Source organism: Peromyscus eremicus, chromosome 8a (assembly GCF_949786415.1).
Source record: "Peromyscus eremicus chromosome 8a, PerEre_H2_v1, whole genome shotgun sequence".
Taxonomy (NCBI): domain Eukaryota; kingdom Metazoa; phylum Chordata; class Mammalia; order Rodentia; family Cricetidae; genus Peromyscus; species Peromyscus eremicus.
In genome coordinates, this window is record NC_081423.1 from 84527182 (window position 1) to 84546387 (window position 19206).

The window sequence follows — 19206 nt, forward strand, 5'->3', positions numbered from 1 at the left end:
ATCCCCAGGACCACATAAAACCAGCAAGTGCCTGTAATCCCAAGGATGGGGAAGTAGAGGAAGGACAATCAGGAGTTAAGGTTATTTTTAGCTACAAAGTGAGTTTGAGCTCCTGGGCTACACAGTCGGCTGGGTTCTGGTGACGATGAAGTCACTCTCAAATCACCTGTCACTAGTGTGCTCAGCATAAGAGAAGTGGGGAGTAAGATTGGTTGTCCAAGATTCTCGCCAGCCAACCTCGTTCTCAATTCAACGCGGCAGCCAACTGGACTCGAGAGACCGCTTGGGGGCGACCGAGAGCCCATAGTTTTCCCTTTAAGGCTGAGGCGGAAGGCCGGAGGGAGAAGGTCTTTGTGTCGGCAGGATAAAAAATGGGGCCTCTCCTTTAAGAGGGCGGGGCCACTGTTATGGCGGCGGCTTCGAATGCAGCCCCGGGCGCACACCCTTAATCGCTTGGCGACCCTCTCTCAGCTTCGGCGTGGTCTTAAAGACGCTTCTCTCAGACCCTGCTTCGGGTGTACGGTCGGCTGCATACATCTGGGTCGACTTGGAGGTGAACCCCTTGAGTCTGATACGGCCGGGCCAAGCCACCCGCCCGAGCCGGGCCGTCGCTATGGTAATGCCGCGCCCTCGCCGTCTCGGGGGGTGGGGGTGGGGGGTCCCACCTGCGGGGCAGCCCAGTTTGGGCTCGGTGCTCGGTGAATCTGCTAGGCTGGGGTCTGTCTGGGAGGGGCTGCGTGTAGTCTGCAGACCTGGGTTCTAGTCCGGAAGGGCACGCACGCGCAGGAGACCTTGTAAAAGGACCCTCCCCCGACAGACAGACCTACGGACACTCAAGCACACACCTCCTTCCTTCTCCTCTAATTACTTTCTTTCTCTCTTTGTAGAAATAGTCATCAATCCCTGTGTCGTCAAACGTCACTGACTTTTGGAATCATTTCTCCCCCACCCCCCAACTTTCGTGACCCTTGGACATCTCGCATCCTCCCTCCGTTCCACCAAATCCCTGGCTATGGGTTTGACATTCGTCTGAACCTTCTGGCCAGAAAGACTGGGACATCCCACCCTCTTGGGAACTTTTTGGCCTTTGGACTTGTGTAGAAAGAAACCACTGGCTTGATCCTGAGAAACCAGGGCTCCATGCTAGGATTTATGGTAGTTTCTTGTGTTGGACAAGCCTGGGATGTTGCAAAATCCTCAGGCCTGACTTCCAGAGGTGGTGCAGGCATGTAATCCCAACCCTTTGGAAAAGAAAGGATCAAGTTCAAGGTCAGGGCCTGGGGAGATGGCTAAGCAGGAAAGAGTAATTTCCTCTGATGGCCTGAGTTCCATCCCTAGATCACAGGGAGGAGGGAACTGTCTCCCAAATTGTCTTCTGATCTCTACACCCACACAGTGGTGCCCCCCACTAAATAAGTATGTTTATAAGAGTTGAAAATTACTTTCATCAACATAATGGATTCAAGGCCAGCTTGGGCTAGTTGAGACCCTCTGTCTCAAAACAAAAACCTCAGTGGCCTGTGCCCAGTGCTGACCCTGAAGATCTGTCTTTGCTTCCCTGGGCAGTCTTCTCTCTTTTCCCATCCCCCCTTTCTAAAAGTAATTTAAATAGATGATTATATTTTTTTACACAAAAGTATTTTTTAAGTCTTTACCTAAATCGATCGGATTTCTTCTCTCTTTCCTCCTCCAGTACTAGCAAAACCAAAAACAAACAAACGAAGAAAAAAAAGAAAAACCCAGAAAAACAGTACACTTGGTAGTCTTGTTAGAGCTGCGGGGGAAAGATGATGAACACAGAATGTTCTTGCAATGTTTCTCCTCCAGCCTGAACTGCTTTGTTTTCTGTTTCAGACCTGTAGTTTTCGGAAGCTGTTTGCTGTGGAAGAGGAGTTTGAAGATGAGGTAGGGAAATGTTGGTGATCAGAGGTTGCAAAGAAGCCCTGCAATGGAAACACCCAGGTTCAGAACATTGGGAGCCATCCCGTCAGTGGATATATCTCTTGTCTTTTTATCTGTGAGAGGCTGGGGGATGTAAATAACTATAAGCAACCACCAAACTGGTGCTATATGCTCATAGTTTCAGTACTCAAGAGGCTGAAGCAGGAAGATAATGAACCCAAGGCCAGCTTCGGCTCTATACAGACTGTCTAAGCAACAACAACATATTTAACTTGTTGGGGATTTTTGTTCGTTTGTTTGGTTTTCGAGACAGGGTTTCTATGTAGCTCTGGCTGTCCTGGATCTCGCTCTGTAGACCAGGCTGGCCTCAACTCACAGAGATCATATGCCTCTGCCTCTGTCTCCCAAATGCTGGGATTAAAGCTTGTGCCATTACCACCGGGCTATATTTAACTGCCTTAAAAACAAAACAAACCAGGTGTGGTAGTGCATGCCTTAATCCTAGCACTTGGGAGCCAGAGGCAAGAGGATCTCTGTGAATTTGAGGCCAGCCTGGTCTACATAGTGAGTTCCAGGACAGGCAGGGTCCTGTAGAGAGACTCTGTCTAAAAAAAAAAAAAGAAAAAAGAAAAAGAAAAAAAGAAAACAAAACAAAACAAAAGGGCTGAGAGTGTGGGCAAGTGGGTGCAGGTGCCTACTCATCTTGAAGCCCTGGCCTCAGTCCCCAAGCTCTGAAGAAAACCATTGAACGGGTAATTCCAGCATTTGAGAGGTGGAGGCAAACAGATCAGAAGTTCAAGGTCATCTCTGCAGCATAGAGCATTCAAAGCTATTCTGGGCCACGTGAGATACTGTTTCAAAAAAAGAAAACAAAAAACCAATTAGCTCCCTAATTGTAACTGTCATGTCTTTAATTATAAGGACCTTTCTGGGAGCTGTCTTGAGGGTGATTTCACTCACTTTTATAATAGCATACCTGAAGTGGGAAGAGTTTATAGCGAGCCAGAGTCGGGGAGGAGGCAGCACAGTTAGCTGGATGACTTGAGACCTGAGGGCACCAGCTGGCATGTGAACCATGGCAGATTACTTTATTTTCTAGCCTCCCACTGTCTCTCTTCTCTACTATGAAGGACATTGTCTTACCTTACATATCCTTCTCAGAAGATAAGAAATTAAATGAGATACAAAGTCAGCATATTGGACTTCTTGTGTAAGCTTTACCCCATGCCAATTAAATGAGAGTTCTGGCAGGGGAATTTGGATAAGTCATTTACTGGCCATGTGAACCAGGGCAAATTTCTTTGTTCTCTGGTCTTCCTGGGCCATTTCCAACAGGAGTCTTTCATGGTACTAGTGATCAAACCATCCAGCCCCATCCCCAGCCCTTCCTGAAGAGGTATTTCTGGGTTTGTTGTTTGTTTGTTTGGAGACAGGGTCTCTGTGTGGTAAAGACTTGAATTTGAAACCATCCTGCCTCATCCTCTGAGTGCTGGGATTATAGGCATGTGACACTGTGCCTGGCTACAGAGGTATTTTAAAGTGCAATCCGAGACTACCAGACTAGTCTCCGTAAACTGTCTTCATGCTCAGAACCAGTGGATATAGTTTCATCTAGGACTAGGACCTGGACATTTCTACCTTGATCTGCCTGCCTCTCCTTCCTGGTTGCATGCTGGGGTTAAAAGCTCACACTGTTGCATGCAGCAGGAGCTACCTTTTGGTTCTCAGTCGTCTCCTAAACAAATGATGCAGGGATAAGGGCCCAAGTGCGTGCGAGCTGTAGCTCTTGACCAGTCCAAGTCTCAGGTTCTTCTTTTTCTTTTCTTTTCTTTTTTTTTTTTTATTGTATATATGTATTATGTATCTCTCTCTCTCTCTCTCTCTCTCTCTCTCTCTCTTTCTCTCTCTCTCTCCCCCTCCCTCCCCCCTCCCCCTCCCCCTCCCCCTCCTCCCCCTCTTCTTCTCCCTCTCCCCCCTACATGTTCATATAGATGCCCATGGAAGCCAGAAGAGGGCATTGGATCCCCTGAAGCTGGAGTAACATAGTTTGAATCACTGAACACAAGTGCTGAGATCTGAACTCAGGTCCTCTGGAAGAGTAGTAAGTGCTCTTAACCACTGAGCCATCTCTTCCAGCCTCAACAAGTCTCAGTGTCTGCATCCATAAGATGAGGATTATCCATAGGATAATCATAATACCTACTCACAGGGCCATTGTAAGAATTCACTGAGGATTCTAGTAAAATACCTGCCTGGCACCTGACACCCAATGAAGTTACAAGTGTTTGTTGTTTTTGTTGTATGAAACTTCAGCTTTGTGTTAGAAAGTTATTCAGTCCCTTTTTCTTTTTCTTTTTTTTTCTTTTTTTTTTTTTTCTTTTTTTTTTTTTTTTGAGATAGGGTCTCACTGTGTGGCCCTAGCTGTCCTAGGACTCGCTCTGTAGACCAGACTGGCCTCGAACTCAGAGATCCGCCTGCCTCTGCCACCCGAGTGCTGGGATTAAAGGTGTGCGCCACCACTGCCTGGCTTCTGTTTTGTTTTTCAAGATAGGGTTTCTCTGTGTAGTTTTGATGTCTGTCCTGGATTTCGCTTCTGTAGACCAGGCTGGCCTTGAACTCACAGAGATCCACCTGGCTCTGCCTCCTGAGTGCTGGGATTAAAGGTGTGTGCCACCACCGCCCGGCATTCTGTTTTGTTTTTAATGAGACAGTCTCAGTTAGCTTGGGCTGACCCCAAATTGCTGTGTCGCTGAGGACATTGAGCTCCTGATCCTCCCGTCTCTAGTCTTCATTGCTGGGATTCTAAGAGTGGACCATCACACCCAACACTGCCAGCTTTGTCAAGGTGTGTCCCTGTCTTTAACTTCAGTGTTGGAGATGTCATTAGAGGCTGAAGAGGAACTGTGAAGTGACCCTCTTGGGTCGTCACCTGTGGTAGAGCTGCCAGGGTCAAAATGGAATTGGGGGAATGATTCTGACTGTTCACATTTTCGTTCCTTGAAAATGGCAGACCGGTCCCTTTCTCACTTCCCAGGGCAAATGATGTTACAGCTGAGTGTCAGCTCTGTGGGAAGAAAGAGGATCACCAGGATCCTGCCATTCTGATCATTGTTGTCACTGTGGTCCTAAGATGATGTGGCTGGAGTGTGGCACTCTTGATGAACATCTAAAGCAGTAAAAACCTCTCTCTAGCCCAGACATTCAGAGCAGCAGCAGGGGCTGGGGGTGGATAGCACCTTCCTGTCACTTAATCAGCAGTTCTGACTCAAAACACCCTCAGAACAGGTCTGTTGCTCTTGAAGGTGGCAATCTCACCTTGCTTCCCAAATGCAATCCATACTTAATTTAACTTGCCTGAGAAGCTATATTTAACTTGTGTCTGTTTGGCTGAATCCAGGGGCTCTCGGTCTTACTGAAGACTGTGGGTGTGAGTGTGCATGGTGGAGGCAGGGAATGTACTAAGGACAGGCTGCAGGCCAACCGGGTAGCTCTCCACTGCCCTGACTGAACACTAGCCAGTCTCCTTCACACAAGTATGTGACCTTGTGGGGTGCCTACTTTTCCTGTTGCTTTCCCAGTAAGCCTCCTCCTGGAGACTGAAGAGTAACTACCTGGAACTATAGCCTCAGAAGGCTTCTGACAGAAGCCTGGTGGCCCACTGGCTCCTAGGAGGATCATAGGCAGTGAGAAATGCCATCGTTGTCTTTCGTGTCTCGGGTTCTTGCTTGTGTGTGTCTGCACACACACATACCATATGCTTAAACAGTAAAAGGAGAGCTTTTCATTTTTATTTATTTTTTGGAAGCAGTTTTAAATTTCCAGATGCAAAGACCCTGCCAAATGTGGTAGCACTGTCCTATAATACCTTCACTTGGGTAGGTAGAGACAGAGAGTCCTGAGTTCAAGGTCATCCTCAGCTACATAGCAAGTTCTACAAGGCCAGTCTGAGCTATGTGAGATACTGTCTCAAAAACAAACAGCCGGGCGGTGGTGGCGCACGGCTTTGATCCCAGCACTCTGGGAGGCAGAGGCAGGCGGATCTCTGTGAGTTTGAGGCCAGCCTGGTCTACAGAGCGAGATCTAGGACAGGCACCAAAACTACACAGAGAAACCCTGTCTTGAAAAAAACCAACCAAGCAAAACCCTGACAAAAGGCCTGCTTTCTCTGTTTCTTTATAGGACTTCTTATCTGCTGTGGAGAATGCAGAGAACCACTTCACTGGTGTACTACCTGGGAATGCTGGGCACCCGACACCTGCTTCTTCCAGACCACAGGAGACTCTGCAGGCACGATCCTCAAGACCGTTGCCACCACACCCCACTTCTTCGAGCCGGCCAGGCCCAGGACTCTGTCTCCCTACTCCCAGCGTACCCCAGACTGTCAGGGATCCACTTTGTTCAGGAGCAGTGTCCCTAAGACCTGTCTCGGTCTCTAGCAGCAGCGTGGGCAATCAGCAGAGAACAGCTCTAAGAAAAGTGCTCCAGGAGTCCCCGGGACCCCAGTCCTCAGCCGCACACTCGGGCCGTATCTGTGGGAGCTATCAGCAGGGCTTTGGTGGCTGTGAGGCCCCCGACCACGATGAGTTTGACAAGGCCTTGGCAAGCATGGAGCTGGAGGGAGACGGCTTGGAGCCAGAACTTGGAGTTGGTGGTGGAGCCACCCATATCCTACCTTCTCAGCACCATGAGGAGCCAGTACTGGCGAAAAAGGCCAGAGTGGCCGACCTGAGTGGATCTTTCCAGAAGGGGCCCCTTATCCGCTGTAGGAATCCAGGGCCGTCCTCGAGACCTCGAGCCGCAGGCAGCCTTCCTCTCCCATCTGCCTCAGCAGTTTCCACTTCCCATCAAAGAGACTCCCCTGTTCCTGCACCTCAGCCTCACCAAGTAGCTGGGAGACCCATTCAGAACAGCCCACAGAATCATTGGCCTGGTCAGCCATTTCAGTCTCCCAGAGCTTGGTCAAAGGGCACACCCCGTTTTCCTGGACTTGGACGTCCTCACTGCAGCTCTGCAGCGTTTCCTCGGGGACCCTTGCCATCCCGAGCCCCAGTGTCTTTGGTTGACTCTCCTGTCAGCACCCCGAGAGTTCCTCAGCCAGCTCTGCAGACACCTGTAGTCACCAACCACCTGGTTCAACTTGTCACTGCTACCAACCGGACACCCCAGCAGCCCTCCCGCTCCTCCGTTCGAGCTAAAACCCGCCGCTTCCCTGGCCCAGCAGGACTTCTACCTCACCAGGTGAGTGACCAGTTTTCCAGGACACTGGGGTCCAGGGGAAGAAAGCAACAGTGATCCAGTCTTAGACTGTCTTCACTGCCAGAGGACAGGCAAGAGGAAGGGGGAGGAAGCGTTTGCAGGGCCTGGAGGGATGGCTCAGCTGGTACACTGCTCACCGTGCGAGCATGAGCTGCAGAACCCACGTGAAAAACAACACAGAACCAGCATGGAGACACATGCCTGTAACCCTCACTCTGGCGAGGAAATGAAAAGTTTCCTGGGGTTCACCGCCCAAGCAGCCTAGCTTACTGGAAAAGCTCTAAGACAGGGAAAGACCCTGCCTCAAAAAACAAAGTAAGGGCTGGAGAGACGGCTCAGAGGTTAGGAGCACAGGTTGTTCTTACAGAGGACCTGGGTTCAATTCCCAGCCTCCTCATGGTGGTTCACAGCTGTCCTGTCTGCAACTCCAATCCCAGGGGAGCTGACACCCTTTTCTGACCTCTGTGAGCACCAGGCACACACATATATGCAGGCAAAACAGCCTTACAATAAAATAATAAGTAATTGTAAAAAGTGAAAAACAAGGTAAATGCTGCCTCAGGCCTCCCTAGGAGTATATCTGAGGTGGTCCTCTGCCTCCACATATGTGCACAGGCACACACACACACACATATATGTAAAAAACGAGGTTTGCAAAGCTGTGAAAGTCAGAAGTGGGGAGGGAAGAAGGGGTGACTCGGAGGTCGAGCACTTACCTAGCAGACACAAGGCCTTGAGTTCCAGCCCCGCCCCCCCAGGGCTGGGTGGGAATGGCTTGACTATAAGGGGTTTCCTGAGTTAGATTCATGGAGGTGGGGAGCCCCTGGGCTGGGGTCCTGGACTGAACAAAGGAAAGTAGCCTGTGCACTGGCATTTATCACCCCCTGCTTCCTGGTGGTGAGTAGTGTGACTAGCTGCCTCAGGCTCTTGTCACTGTGACTTCCCTGCCATGATCAAGTGTCTCCTGTAAGCCAAACTAAACTTTTCTTTAAAAAAAAAGGAAAAAAAGTGGGCAGGAAGAGTGCTTCACAATCCACCTGGGAAACAGTGCTTGCGAGTCTGTTGTTTGCTAGCCCTGGACAGGACTAGTTTCTCTCTCTGTTAGCCCAGAGGTAGATACTGGGCAATTGATTTAGGGCTGAGAATAAACCTGCGGTGTGGTGAAGAAGGTGGGTGAGTGATCCTGCACCAAGGGTCTTTCCTTGGCTCTGCCTTGGCCTTGCTCGCTGGCTTTGGGTAGATGATCAGGAGGATAAAGGGGCGGGCGGGGACTGTGTTTGGGGGTTGGTCCAGCGATGAGAAGACAGGCTGAAGAGCAGGTGCTCTAGAGATCACAAAACACTTCACTGTGGCTGGTGTTGGGGGCCAGCCTGAGGAAGCCGGGGTTGGAAGTGAAGCAGCCCTGCAGAGTTTGTATGTAAGGGGTGGTGCCTCCCTCAGTCGAGATTCCAGTTAGAGCCGGGTAACCGGGCATGGAAGCTTTGCGCTGGCTGCAGTGGGTATCTTTCTGATGGGGATTGACACGATCCCTCTTGTCCCTTGTTCTTCCTGGCCCTTCAAGAGAAACCCAGCAGGGTGGTCTGCTCTTGCCTGAAAAGGGCCTCTGGGAAGGCTGCTCAGTAACTCCTCACAGACCCCTCTGTTTGGGTCACTGCCCCCTTCAGGCAGCGCCGGGCCTTGCTTCTGGACCGGCTCCAGTTTCCTTACATTCCCAAACTGATCCCCAAAGTGTCTTTTTAAAGCTACCAATGAGGCTCCTGAGACTGCGTTAGGAGCGATGTAATATGTGCTAATTGTCCTTGATGGTTTCCTGAACTCATTATGTAACCCAGACAAGATGCTGTACTTGTAAATAACAGCTGCTGAGCTTGCTCTCGCCTTCTCTTCCCCTCTTAGCATAGCGGGAAGAATTTGGAGGAGATCATGGTTTCCACACCCCAAACTCCGACTCATGGTGCTCTGGCTAAACTCCAGACTGAGGTAACTTCTTCTATGTAAATCTCCACTTGTTGGGCGACATTCGAAAGTGAGGGGCACCCCGAAAGTGAGGGGCACCCTTGCATGCCTCAGTTGATGCTGCTAGGCCTGTACCGAAGGGCAGGTGGACAAAGCAGCTGGGGGAGGCAGCACTTTACAGACCAGAGTGAGGCCTGTGCCGCTGCCATGGCTCAGCCTTCTCTTCCATCTGAGAACTGTAGGCCCACCTGTCTGCCTCCTTCCCTAGGGAGGAGAGTGTAATAATCGTATGAGATGGTATCTTGGGAACCCTCTCGGGTTTCTGGGAGCTGAGCTGGGGAAGATCCGCCCTCATCTTGTCTGCGGGAGGTTTCCTTTCAGTGGGTAGGCCCAGCTTCCCTCCTCCTGGGGCTCTGACTGACTGACTTAGTCTATCTTCAGACCCACCTCTGCTCTTCATCCTCTCAGTGTTGCCTCGTGCTGCTGCAGCTCCCCGAGGCTGCCCGTCCACTTCAGATCCAAACCTGGTGGTAGTCATCTGGATTCAAAGCCATTGTTGATATAAGACAACTAATGGTTAAAACCAGGGGCATCCTGGGAATGGTGGCGCACACCTTTAATCCCAGCACTTGGGAGGCAGAAGCAGGCAGATCTCTGTGAGTTTGGGGCCAGCCTGGTCTACAAAGTTTCAGGACAGCTGTGGTTGTTACTTGTTACACAGAGAAACCTGTCTTGAAAAAAAAAAAAAAAAAAAAAAACCAGGGGCATCTACTAAAAACAAACGGAGCCAGATAGTGGTGGTGCTTCGGAGGCAGGGGCAGGTAGTTTCCAAGTTTGAGGCCAGCCTGGTCTACAGAGTAAATTCCAAGAGAGCTAAAAACAAATAACAGGCCGGGCGGTGGTGGCGCACGCCTTTAATCCCAGCACTCGGGAGGCAGAGCCAGGCGGATCTCTGTGAGTTCGAGGCCAGCCTGGGCTACCAAGTGAGTTCCAGGAAAGGCGCAAAGCTACACAGAGAAACTCTGTCTCGAAAAACCAAAAAAAAAAAAAAAAAAAAAAACCAAAAAAAAAACCAAATTAAAAAAAAAAAAAAAACTTGGGACATCAAATAAAATATGACTGGGCCGGGCAGTGGTGGCACGTGCTTTTAGTCCCAGCACTAGGGAGGCAGAGCTAGGTGGATCTCTGTGAGTTCAAGGCCAGCCTGTTCTACAGAGCAAGATCCAGGCCGGGCGGTGGTGGTGCACGCCTTTAATCCCCGCACTCGGGAGGCAGAGCCAGGCGGATCTCTGTGAGTTCGAGACCTGCCTGGGCTACCAAGTGAGTTCCAGGAAAGGCACAAAGCTACACAGAGAAACCCTGTCTCGAAAAACCAAAAAAAAGACTAGAATCAAAATGACCGAGATGCTCTATAAGCCTATAAATATATACACAGAGTCTCTACTCCTAAGACTTCCAGAAAATTATCCGAGAGATGAGATGTCTGGCCTTGAGACGTGCTTAGCAGTTAACAGCCCTTGGTGCTTTTGCACTGACCTTTGTCCTGCTCCCAGCACCCACACCAGGTAGCTCACGCCTGCCTGGAACTCCAGCTGCAGACAATCCAGCGGCCTCTTCTGGCCCTTGTGAGCACCTGCGTGCACGCGTGTGCATACTACTCTCAGGCCATGTACATACCCATAAAATAAATAACCCTTTAAAAACATAAGATGGATAGCCTTTGCTTCATTGTAATTCTGTTCTGGCTGCCTCGTGACGGGTGCGGGGTGCAGCCAGGTCACATGCCACTTTCTGTTCCTTATGGGAATTAAGAGGCATCTCCCCCACCCCACCCCCACCCCAGGAACTCACTGTTTCTCTCCCTGCTCTGCCTCAGCCAAGGATCTTTCTCAAGGTAGATGCACTAATTCAGGCTCCCCTCTGCTCTGTGGTACCAGAATGTTGCTAGTTCCCAGGGATCGGTGGAAGAAGATTTTGGGCGAGGGCCCTGGCTCACCATGAAATCTGCTCTGGGCCTGGATGAGCGAGACCCCACCTGCTTCCTCTCTACCTACAGTATTGTCATGGTGCTGCGCAAGGTAAGGGTCTAGGGACACCTCAGGCAGAGGCTGTCTGCCCCTCTTAGCCTAGTCCTGTCCCCAGAAGGCAGCGTGAAGTCCCTTTGGCTGTATATTTACACTGTCCTCCACAGTGCTGAGCACAGTGTTGGGCATCCTCTGCATACCAGATTGAGAGATAGGGATTAAGCACACTGCCACCCTGAGTGGTGGTCTCTCATATACAGATGCATGTTGGTACATGTGTCAGTAAATCTCTTGTGGCCTGCCATGATGGAGTGAGCCGCAAAAACCGATACAAAAGGAAAGACACCTCAGAGAGAAAGAAGGGCCTGCCGGCCTGGGCCTCTACAGGGAGCAGAAGTGTGCCCTACCACCTGCCTTGACCTGCCCAAAGGAAAGCTGTTACCATCCCCTGGTTGCCATGGGGAGTTACATGCAGGCATGGCTAGCTCAGTGAATGTGTCTCCTTGGAAGCAGGCAGCCCTTAAGCAGCTCCCCCGGAACAAGGTCCCCAACATGGCAGTGATGATCAAGTCCCTGACTCGGAGCACAATGGATGCCAGCGTGGTTTTTAAGGACCCCACAGGTAAGGAGCGAGTCCTGGGTGTCTTATGAATGACCTCCGTTGAGGTCAAGAGATGAGCAGCCCACTTCCCAGCCAGAGCTCAGACCCTTTGCTGTGCCCTTGACCCTGAGACGGAGGCCATGTGGTTTTTGCAGGAGAGATGCTTGGGACAGTTCACAGGGTGCTTCTGGAGACCCACCAGAGTGAGCTGAAGCCTGGCTCGGTGCTGTTGCTGAAGCAGGTAGGGGAGCTCCCGAGGGACCTGCTGCAGGGAGGAGCCCCAGGGGTCCTTGCGCCTGCCTGGCTGACTTCCCGCCATTGCCAACCAAGGAGAAGCGAGGCCCTGGTTTGCTGGACCTGAGAGCAAGCCTCTGGCTATCATGGAGGATAAGTGGGGATGGAGAGTTGTGTTGGGGTGGTAAGTGGTTCTGTTAGCACCAAGGCCAAGGCGGGAGTGAGTGTGAGCTTGGTGCGGAGGACCGGAAGCCAAAGGGAAGCTGGTTCCTGGTGGTCATCCAGTAGCCCGCTGCCCCCTGCAGACACTGACTCCCTTCCTAATTCCAGATTGGAGTGTTTTCTCCTTCACTCAGAAACCATTACCTCAACGTGACACCCAACAACCTGGTCCATATTTACAGTCTAGATTCTGGGGACGGGGACTTCCTCAAGGCACCTCAGCCCTCGCCCAAGGTAAGTGGGTCAGGCTAGACAGACGGTGACTGGCAGAGCTTTCCTGCCTGGTTTCTTTCATTTCTTCCTTTCCGGATCCCTGGAGGCAAAGGTGTGAAGGGGCAGTTCCACTGAGGTGAAGAGGTGCCTGCCTTCGGGAACAGGAGTAGCCGCTGCCACTGTTGCAGCCGCCTGCCAGCAGGCTGAGTAACAGTACCTAGAGAGCAGCTGGCTTCCGGGTGACCCCTGAATGTCTAAGGGCACACTTGATCATCTGAGAAGTCACGAGTCACCTGAGAACCAGGCGAGGGACCCTGAGGGGGGTGGCAGAAAAGGAGAGAGGGTCGACTCTGCGCCAGGTGGCCGCACAGAGAACAGGGTCCAAATGGCCTGTCAGGTGAGCTGGCCTTTGCTCTGAGATTTCCCTCCTGGTCTCTGCCTCTGCTGGGCATGCGCAGGAGCGCACCCTTTAGGAACGGAGGCAAATCTTTGGTGTCTGTGGGAGCTGAAGACAGCTCCAGGCAGGTCTACCCAGGCTGGATCCTGCTGACTCCACCCTTAGGATCCTGGCCTGGAGGAAGGCAGGAGACCGGTCTTGTCCAAGTTCTGCTAAGAATGTTTGCTATGACCTTGGGCAAGCCCTGTCCCTTCCCTGGCTTTGCACCATCTATGGAACAAGTGTTTGACTTGATGACCTCCAGGCACTGCGGACCCTTATCTCTGGTTTTCTACTAACATTCCCTCCTCTTCTGTGGACCCTTTTCTATGCCCTCACAGTCACCCACCTCTAGAACCTTCATTTCTCTTTCAAATTTGTCCTTCCTTTTGTTATGTGCAGGGTTTTTCTGTTTGATTGTTTTTTTTCAAGGATTTATTCGGTTTATTTTATGTGTGAGTGTTGTGTTTGCCTGTATGTATTTATGTGTACTATGTGTTCTTGGTGCCTGTGGAAGCTGGAAGAACTCCTGGAACTGGAGTTACAGATGATTGTGAACCACCATGTAGGTGCTGGGAATTGAACCTGGGTCCTCTAGAAGAGCAACGTGTGCTCTTAAACGCTGAGCATTTTCTCTAGCCTTGATAACAGCTTATTTTTAATCTCAGGCTAACTCCTCAACACACTGGCGAATGGCTTCTGTACCTTCTGTGGTGGTTATACAGAGTCCCTAAAACATTAGGCACTGATAGAATTTGGAAAGGTCAGCCTAGAGGTCTGTTTTGCTTTAGTTGTCTGCTGTTTTATAGGTGTTTGGTGTTTGATCTCTCTCCCTCAGCTTGGGCCTAGGTGATCCCGGCCTCCACCCCATTCCCTTATCTATCTTTGTTCTGAGAGGCCCTCCCTTTGAGGTCATCTGGGTAGAGGCAACCCCACCCCAGGGGTTTGGGGGACATTGAGCACTTGTAACCAGATCCACTGTCCTCAGGATCTAGGAAGCTTCCATGGAAACCTCCAGCCTGACGTGGCTGCAGAGCCCACACCGGGCCTCAGAACAGCCCAGAACTCAGCAGTGTCTCCTGAGGAAGAGCTCCCAGAGGCAGGTAAGGCACATACCCCCTCATCATCCTCTGGCCTCACTCAGCAAGAGTGCTTCTGCGCAGCTGCCCCTCACACTTCCCGCTGTGCATCTGTGGGCTGGTACAGCGTTTTCCAGCGGTCAGAGGATATCAGCAAGCCTGTAGGCCTGGTTCAGAGCTGTTACACTCTTGTGACAGTGGGGTAGAAGCCGTATGAAGCACACAAAATGTGGTCCATTGCTCCCCCGTTTGCTGGCAGGACCTTCAGCTGCCAAAGGGAACGTCACCAACCCCTGAGTACATGGCCCAGTTTGTGTCCTACTTCAGGTCCTCATGAGCAGATCATGGAGGCAGACTTGCCACTCAGAGGCTCCAGAAGGAGGGCCAAGGAGTCACATATCCATGTGGCCAGGGGGACGGGGACACAAACCTGAGAGGCTCAACTGGAGCCACCCTCAGGTGGAGCCCTCATGTCCCAGTCACTTCCTTAGCTTTCGGTTTCAGAAATTCAATCCTGCCTGGCCTGGAGGCAGTAGGATTATGGGTAGAGGTCTCCCCCCAGCCACATTCACAGTATACCAGTATATAAACCACAAAGCCCATTTGTTTAGATCCCACATGGGAGACTCTGCCCCTCATGCTGGAGTCTTGTGTTGTCTGGAATCGTGCACTCTCTCCTTGTAACTGAGCCTGCTGCTGACCCCACTGCTGTCTGAAGAAGCTCCTGGTGGTCCCAGAGCAAGTGAGGAGAGCTGGCTGTGGAACAGGGCGCTCATGTCGTATTGTACCACTCTACAGGGCTGAAGACAGATACTCAGTTCCTGCTGTCTCCTGAGAGCCCGGCCTTCACCCGGCTCCTCCCCTTCATAGCACAGCGCCCACAGGGCAACTTCTGGTTTTTGACACAAGAGTTTTCTATGTGGTCCTAGCTGGCCTCAAACTCACAGCAGTCCTTTGCCTTAGCCTCCAAGTGCTGGCATTAAAGGCAAGCACTGCCATGCCCAGCCCATTGGGCAACTTTTTCCTTGCTGTAAGCAAATAACAGCCCCGCCTGCCCTGAATACAGTGCTCGTCACCTTAATTAAACTTCGAATGCTCCCAATCTACCTTCTCCTTTTCCTCCCAGCAGCAGCTACTGAGTGCTCTGGCCTGACCTGGAGCCGGACTCCTGGGTGTAGTTTACAGTCTGCCCTGCGGGGGGAGGGGCATGCAGTCCTGGAAGTGGCGACAGGTAGAGCGGGAGAAAGCTCATTTTGGGCAAGTCGCCGCACCTCTTTAGAGCCTGTCTCTCAGTAAAGTGGGTTTTATCCCAGCAGCCACCCTGAGCTGCCTTGAGAAGGGTTGTTGAGGCAGAATGAGAATGCAGTGAATGTAACTTCACCAGCGTCAGCAGCATCTCCAGCTTCCCAGAAGCACCACATCTGACAGCTTTGGTCAGGAATGCTTTCTCTCTCTCCCTTTTCATTTTATCTGTTGGGAAGCCAGGCGTGCTGTGACGCTGTGAAGGTCAGAGGACGACTGTGGGAATCAGTCCTCCTCTGCTATATAGGTCCTGGAATTACCTGCGGCCATCTTGCCAGCCCTGGAATGGTCCCCTCTCCTCTCCCCACCCCCAAGAGTGCTGGAATTAATGGTGTGCTCCACTGTGCCTTTCATTCTTCATGTCCACCCAGGCACTCTGGATTGGGGTGCTCCCTCCCACCGTCAGCTGAGAACCTAGGTTGATAAACTGCCATTCCTAATCATACCCCTTGTCTAATAAGAAAGTTGCAATAGGAAACCTCAGGATCCTTCCTGCTCCTCACTGGACAGACAGGAAAGAAGCCACTGAAGCGTGAGGAATCCCCCATTCCTGCTAGAATGGCCCAGGGATTGTCTCCTGCCTTTTGCTGTGCGTATGTTTGTGGGGAGTCAAGGAAAGGCCCATCATGGCACTCTCAGACCCATGGGCATTCTGCCCCAGGGGAGCCCCCTTTCTCCTGTAGGCAGGTCAAGGTTCTCCTAAAGGGCAGAGGCTTCAGATCGGAGCCTGTGGAACTCTGTGGTTGTCAGAGTCTCCTCACATCCACTTCCCTCTGCAGATGACCTGGATGGACTTCTGAGTGAGCTCCCCGAGGACTTCTTCTGTGATCCCAGTTGGGGCTGCCTCGAGACAGGACATCCACCTTGAGCTGCTAGTCTCTGCCCCCAGACAAGCTCTAGGTGCATCTGGTCACATCCGGGGGAGAGGAAGCCAATGCAGCTGGAGACTGGACAAGCTCATGATCTGATGCCTCCTCATGGCCACCCTGAAACCCCCAAGTGACAGACCAGACAGTGTGCTGCTGTGGCCTGACAACTTCCTCTGGTATGGGCATACTGGACATCGAGCAAGGCTAGCTCTCCAGCCTCTCTGGCTTTGGAGCCCTGTAGAACATCGTCCTCTGGCCGACAGGAAAAGTGTGACCCTCCCACCTCATCTCAACTTCAGAGATGTTGGGCCTGGTTTCCTTGTCCCTTTGTTTCTCGGTCCCCTGACAGCCGAGGAGCCCAGAGGAGCCACAACCACAGCAAAGGTGACCTAAGGCTATAGCCAATGAGCCCTCAAGGGGGATGGTGGAGTACCTGGTTCTGAAATAAAGTAGCCCCTCCTCATCTGCCACCCTCCTTGACACACCTACTCCTCCATTCTCTGCTGGCCGGGGCAGTCAAACGCCGGCAGGTAGACAGCAAGGCAGAGCAAAGAGCATTGACTCTGTGTGTGTGTGTGTGTGTGTGTGTGTGTGTGTGTGTGTGTGTGTTCACATACAATTTCTCCCCCCTCCTTCCCTCTCTGCCTCTCTTTTTCTTTTTTTAATTTTATTGTATGTGTATGGGTGTTTTGCCTGCATGTATGTCTGTGTGCCAACTATATGCTTAGTGCCCTTGGAGGCCAGAAGAGGGCTTAGATTCCTTGGGACTAGAGTTACTAGTGGTTGTGACCAGGCTGACCTCGAACTCAGAGAGATTCACCTGCCTGCTCCGTTGATCTCAATGAACCAATATTGCTATGTTATCATTAGCTATTTCTCTGGTTTGCTGGGTTCCTCCTTCTGTCCCTTCCCCCCTCTCCCCCCTCCTTCTCCCTCCCTCCCTCATTCCATCCCTCCCTCCTGCTCTCCCTCCCTCTCTCTCTGTCTCTCTCTGAACCTGCTTCAGGATCTCTAGGCTCCTCTTGGTTTTGGTAGCTTCTCAGGCTTCTCTTGGTTTGGATGACCTCAATGATGCTGAGAAGTATGAGAAGTATCAGTCAGGCTTTTTTTTTTTTTTTTTTTAAGTTTATTTATTTATTTATTTGTTGGTTTTTCAGGACAGGGTTTCCGTGTGGCCCTGGCTGTCCTGGAACTAGATCTGTAGACCAGGCTGGTCTTGAACTCACAGAGATCCACCTGCCTCTGCCTCCCATGTACCACTATGCCCAGCTTAGATTTATTTTTAGTATTCTCCCCCCCCCCCCCCCCAGCTGAGGACTGAACCCAGGGCCTTGCGCTTAATAGGCAAGCGCTCTACCACTGATCTAAATCCCCAACCCCTATTTTTAGTATTCTTATTTGTGTGTGTGTGTGTGTGTGTGTGTGTGTGCATGCCATTTGCATGTGAATGCCTACAGAGTCCAGAAGATAGTGTAGAAATCCTGATGTAGGCGTTGGAACTCTGCTGAGCCATCCCTCCAGCTGACAGTCAAGCATCTTGTGTGATGTCTCTGTGGGAATCTGTTAGTAAGATGCCATTCTCGCTTGGTTTTTGTTGGCAGTGCTGGGAATTGAACCTAGGGCCTTGCACTTGCAGGTGCTCAACCTCTGCTCCATCCCAGGCCTTCCTTCATTTTTGTGTTGGTTTGTTTGTTGTTGTTGATGTTGTCGTTGTCGTTTTTATCTTTTTATTTTGAGGCAGGCTCTCACTGAGTTACCTGGTCCGGCTTTAAACTTGGCAGTCCTGCCCCAGCCTCCCAAGCAGCTAGGACTGCAGTTTTGTACCATCAGGTCCAGCTTCTCCCATCTTACCAGGGTATCTGTGAGCCTGGGTCACTAACTGAGGAAGTGGTCTGGTGGGATTCTCCTCTGCACAGTGTGCCCTCCCTCTACTCTGTGCTGTTTGAAGGCAGTCAAATGGTGTGCAGCCACACGAGGGTTAGGGAGGGAGTCGTGTTCTCCCAAGGGCAGAAGATCTCATATCAGTTAGGCCGAGTTTTGTATGCTTGGCATCTTCTTCCCCTGTTCACTCGTTTGTGTTACTCTGGACCCGGGTGGTGTTGTCCTTTGAGCTGTCATCGATGTGGCTTTAGTTCTTTTGTTGCTCAGGAACTTCAGTTCTCTCCTCCTCAGCACCATCTTTCAGACCACGATTGACAAGAGCCTGGGTGGGGCAGAAAAGGTCCCAGAATTCAAGTTGCCAACCCGTTATCCTCCCCAGAATGAAGGGCAGAGAGGAAGCAGGTTGAAGAGACCTGTTTGCCTGGCCGTCCCCACCCCCCACCCCCCCGCTGTCATTGAGCTGCTGAGAGTGAACCCCTCCATGCACTGCTCCAGGAGACTGGTCCCAGGAGTCTAGTCATGGATGGGACTGTAAGCAGCTGGGAGCTGCTGACTGCAGGGAGCCTTGGTCCAAAAGGCATTTGTGCTGTAGGCCAGGGCAGCCAGGGCTGGTTTCCCAGTGCCTTGCACTTAGACATTCTCCTCTTGTGCCTGCTGCTTATGCTCACTCTGCCTCTAGCTTAGACCTGGGCCGGGCCATCTAGGTGGGGGTATCAACCAGACTATCTTGTGTTTTCACTGGGACACCTCCCAGTCCTGGTCCCTCCTGCCCAGTCTCAACTAAGCCCAAACTGTTTTAGATCTTAGTTTCTTGGGTGCTTCCTTGTTCCCCAGACTACAGTCCCAGGAGGCAGACTGAAATCAAGGGCACTGTTCCCTCCAGTTCAACATCTGGCCTCCTGTGGACCCCAGGCAGGCCTCCTTTCTCTGCTCGGAAGCTAATGTTAAAACCTACACACTGATGTCTCTGAGGGACAGAGCTATAGTCAGCCCTTTCAGGCCTGTGAGGCAAGAGGGCAGGGCAGAGGTTAGGCTATGACTGTTGTGCGCCTTGGGGAATCAAGGGACACCCACCACTTTGGCCCCTCTTGGCCCCTCCTTGCTTTGCCAGACTCCCAACCCTGGGAACTCAGCTGTGGGTGCTCAGCCAGGCCGTCAGCCGGGCAATTAAAATACTGTATGGCTTCCAGTAGGGTTAATCACAGCTGCGTCCATAGAGGTGCCTTTCTCT

The 19206-nt window shown here is 51.5% G+C and overlaps 1 protein-coding gene across 2 annotated transcripts; it reads left to right on the forward strand.

Moving 5' to 3' along the window:
* The first annotated feature begins 402 nt into the window (after nt 1-402).
* Nucleotides 403-16557, forward strand: Hrob (homologous recombination factor with OB-fold). 2 transcript variants are annotated; one of them, XM_059269751.1, is made up of 10 exons: nt 403-616; nt 1855-1905; nt 6082-7140; nt 9055-9138; nt 11052-11192; nt 11649-11760; nt 11895-11980; nt 12304-12429; nt 13833-13947; nt 16005-16557. In XM_059269751.1, the coding sequence occupies exons 1-10, from the start codon at nt 614-616 to the stop codon at nt 16091-16093; spliced, it is 1866 nt and encodes a 621-aa protein (XP_059125734.1). In that variant the 5' UTR covers nt 403-613; the 3' UTR covers nt 16094-16557. The 2 variants fall into 2 exon arrangements, with proteins under 2 accessions (XP_059125734.1, XP_059125736.1); XM_059269753.1 differs by having other exon boundaries at nt 11652-11760.
* Nucleotides 16558-19206: the final 2649 nt, after the last annotated feature.

Coding starts and splice junctions, on each gene's coding strand:
- Hrob (XM_059269751.1), top strand. Junction 11,761..11,894: donor GGTTTTTAAGGACCCCACAG/GTAAGGAGCGAG, acceptor TGGTTTTTGCAG/GAGAGATGCTTGGGACAGTT. Junction 11,981..12,303: donor CGGTGCTGTTGCTGAAGCAG/GTAGGGGAGCTC, acceptor TCCTAATTCCAG/ATTGGAGTGTTTTCTCCTTC.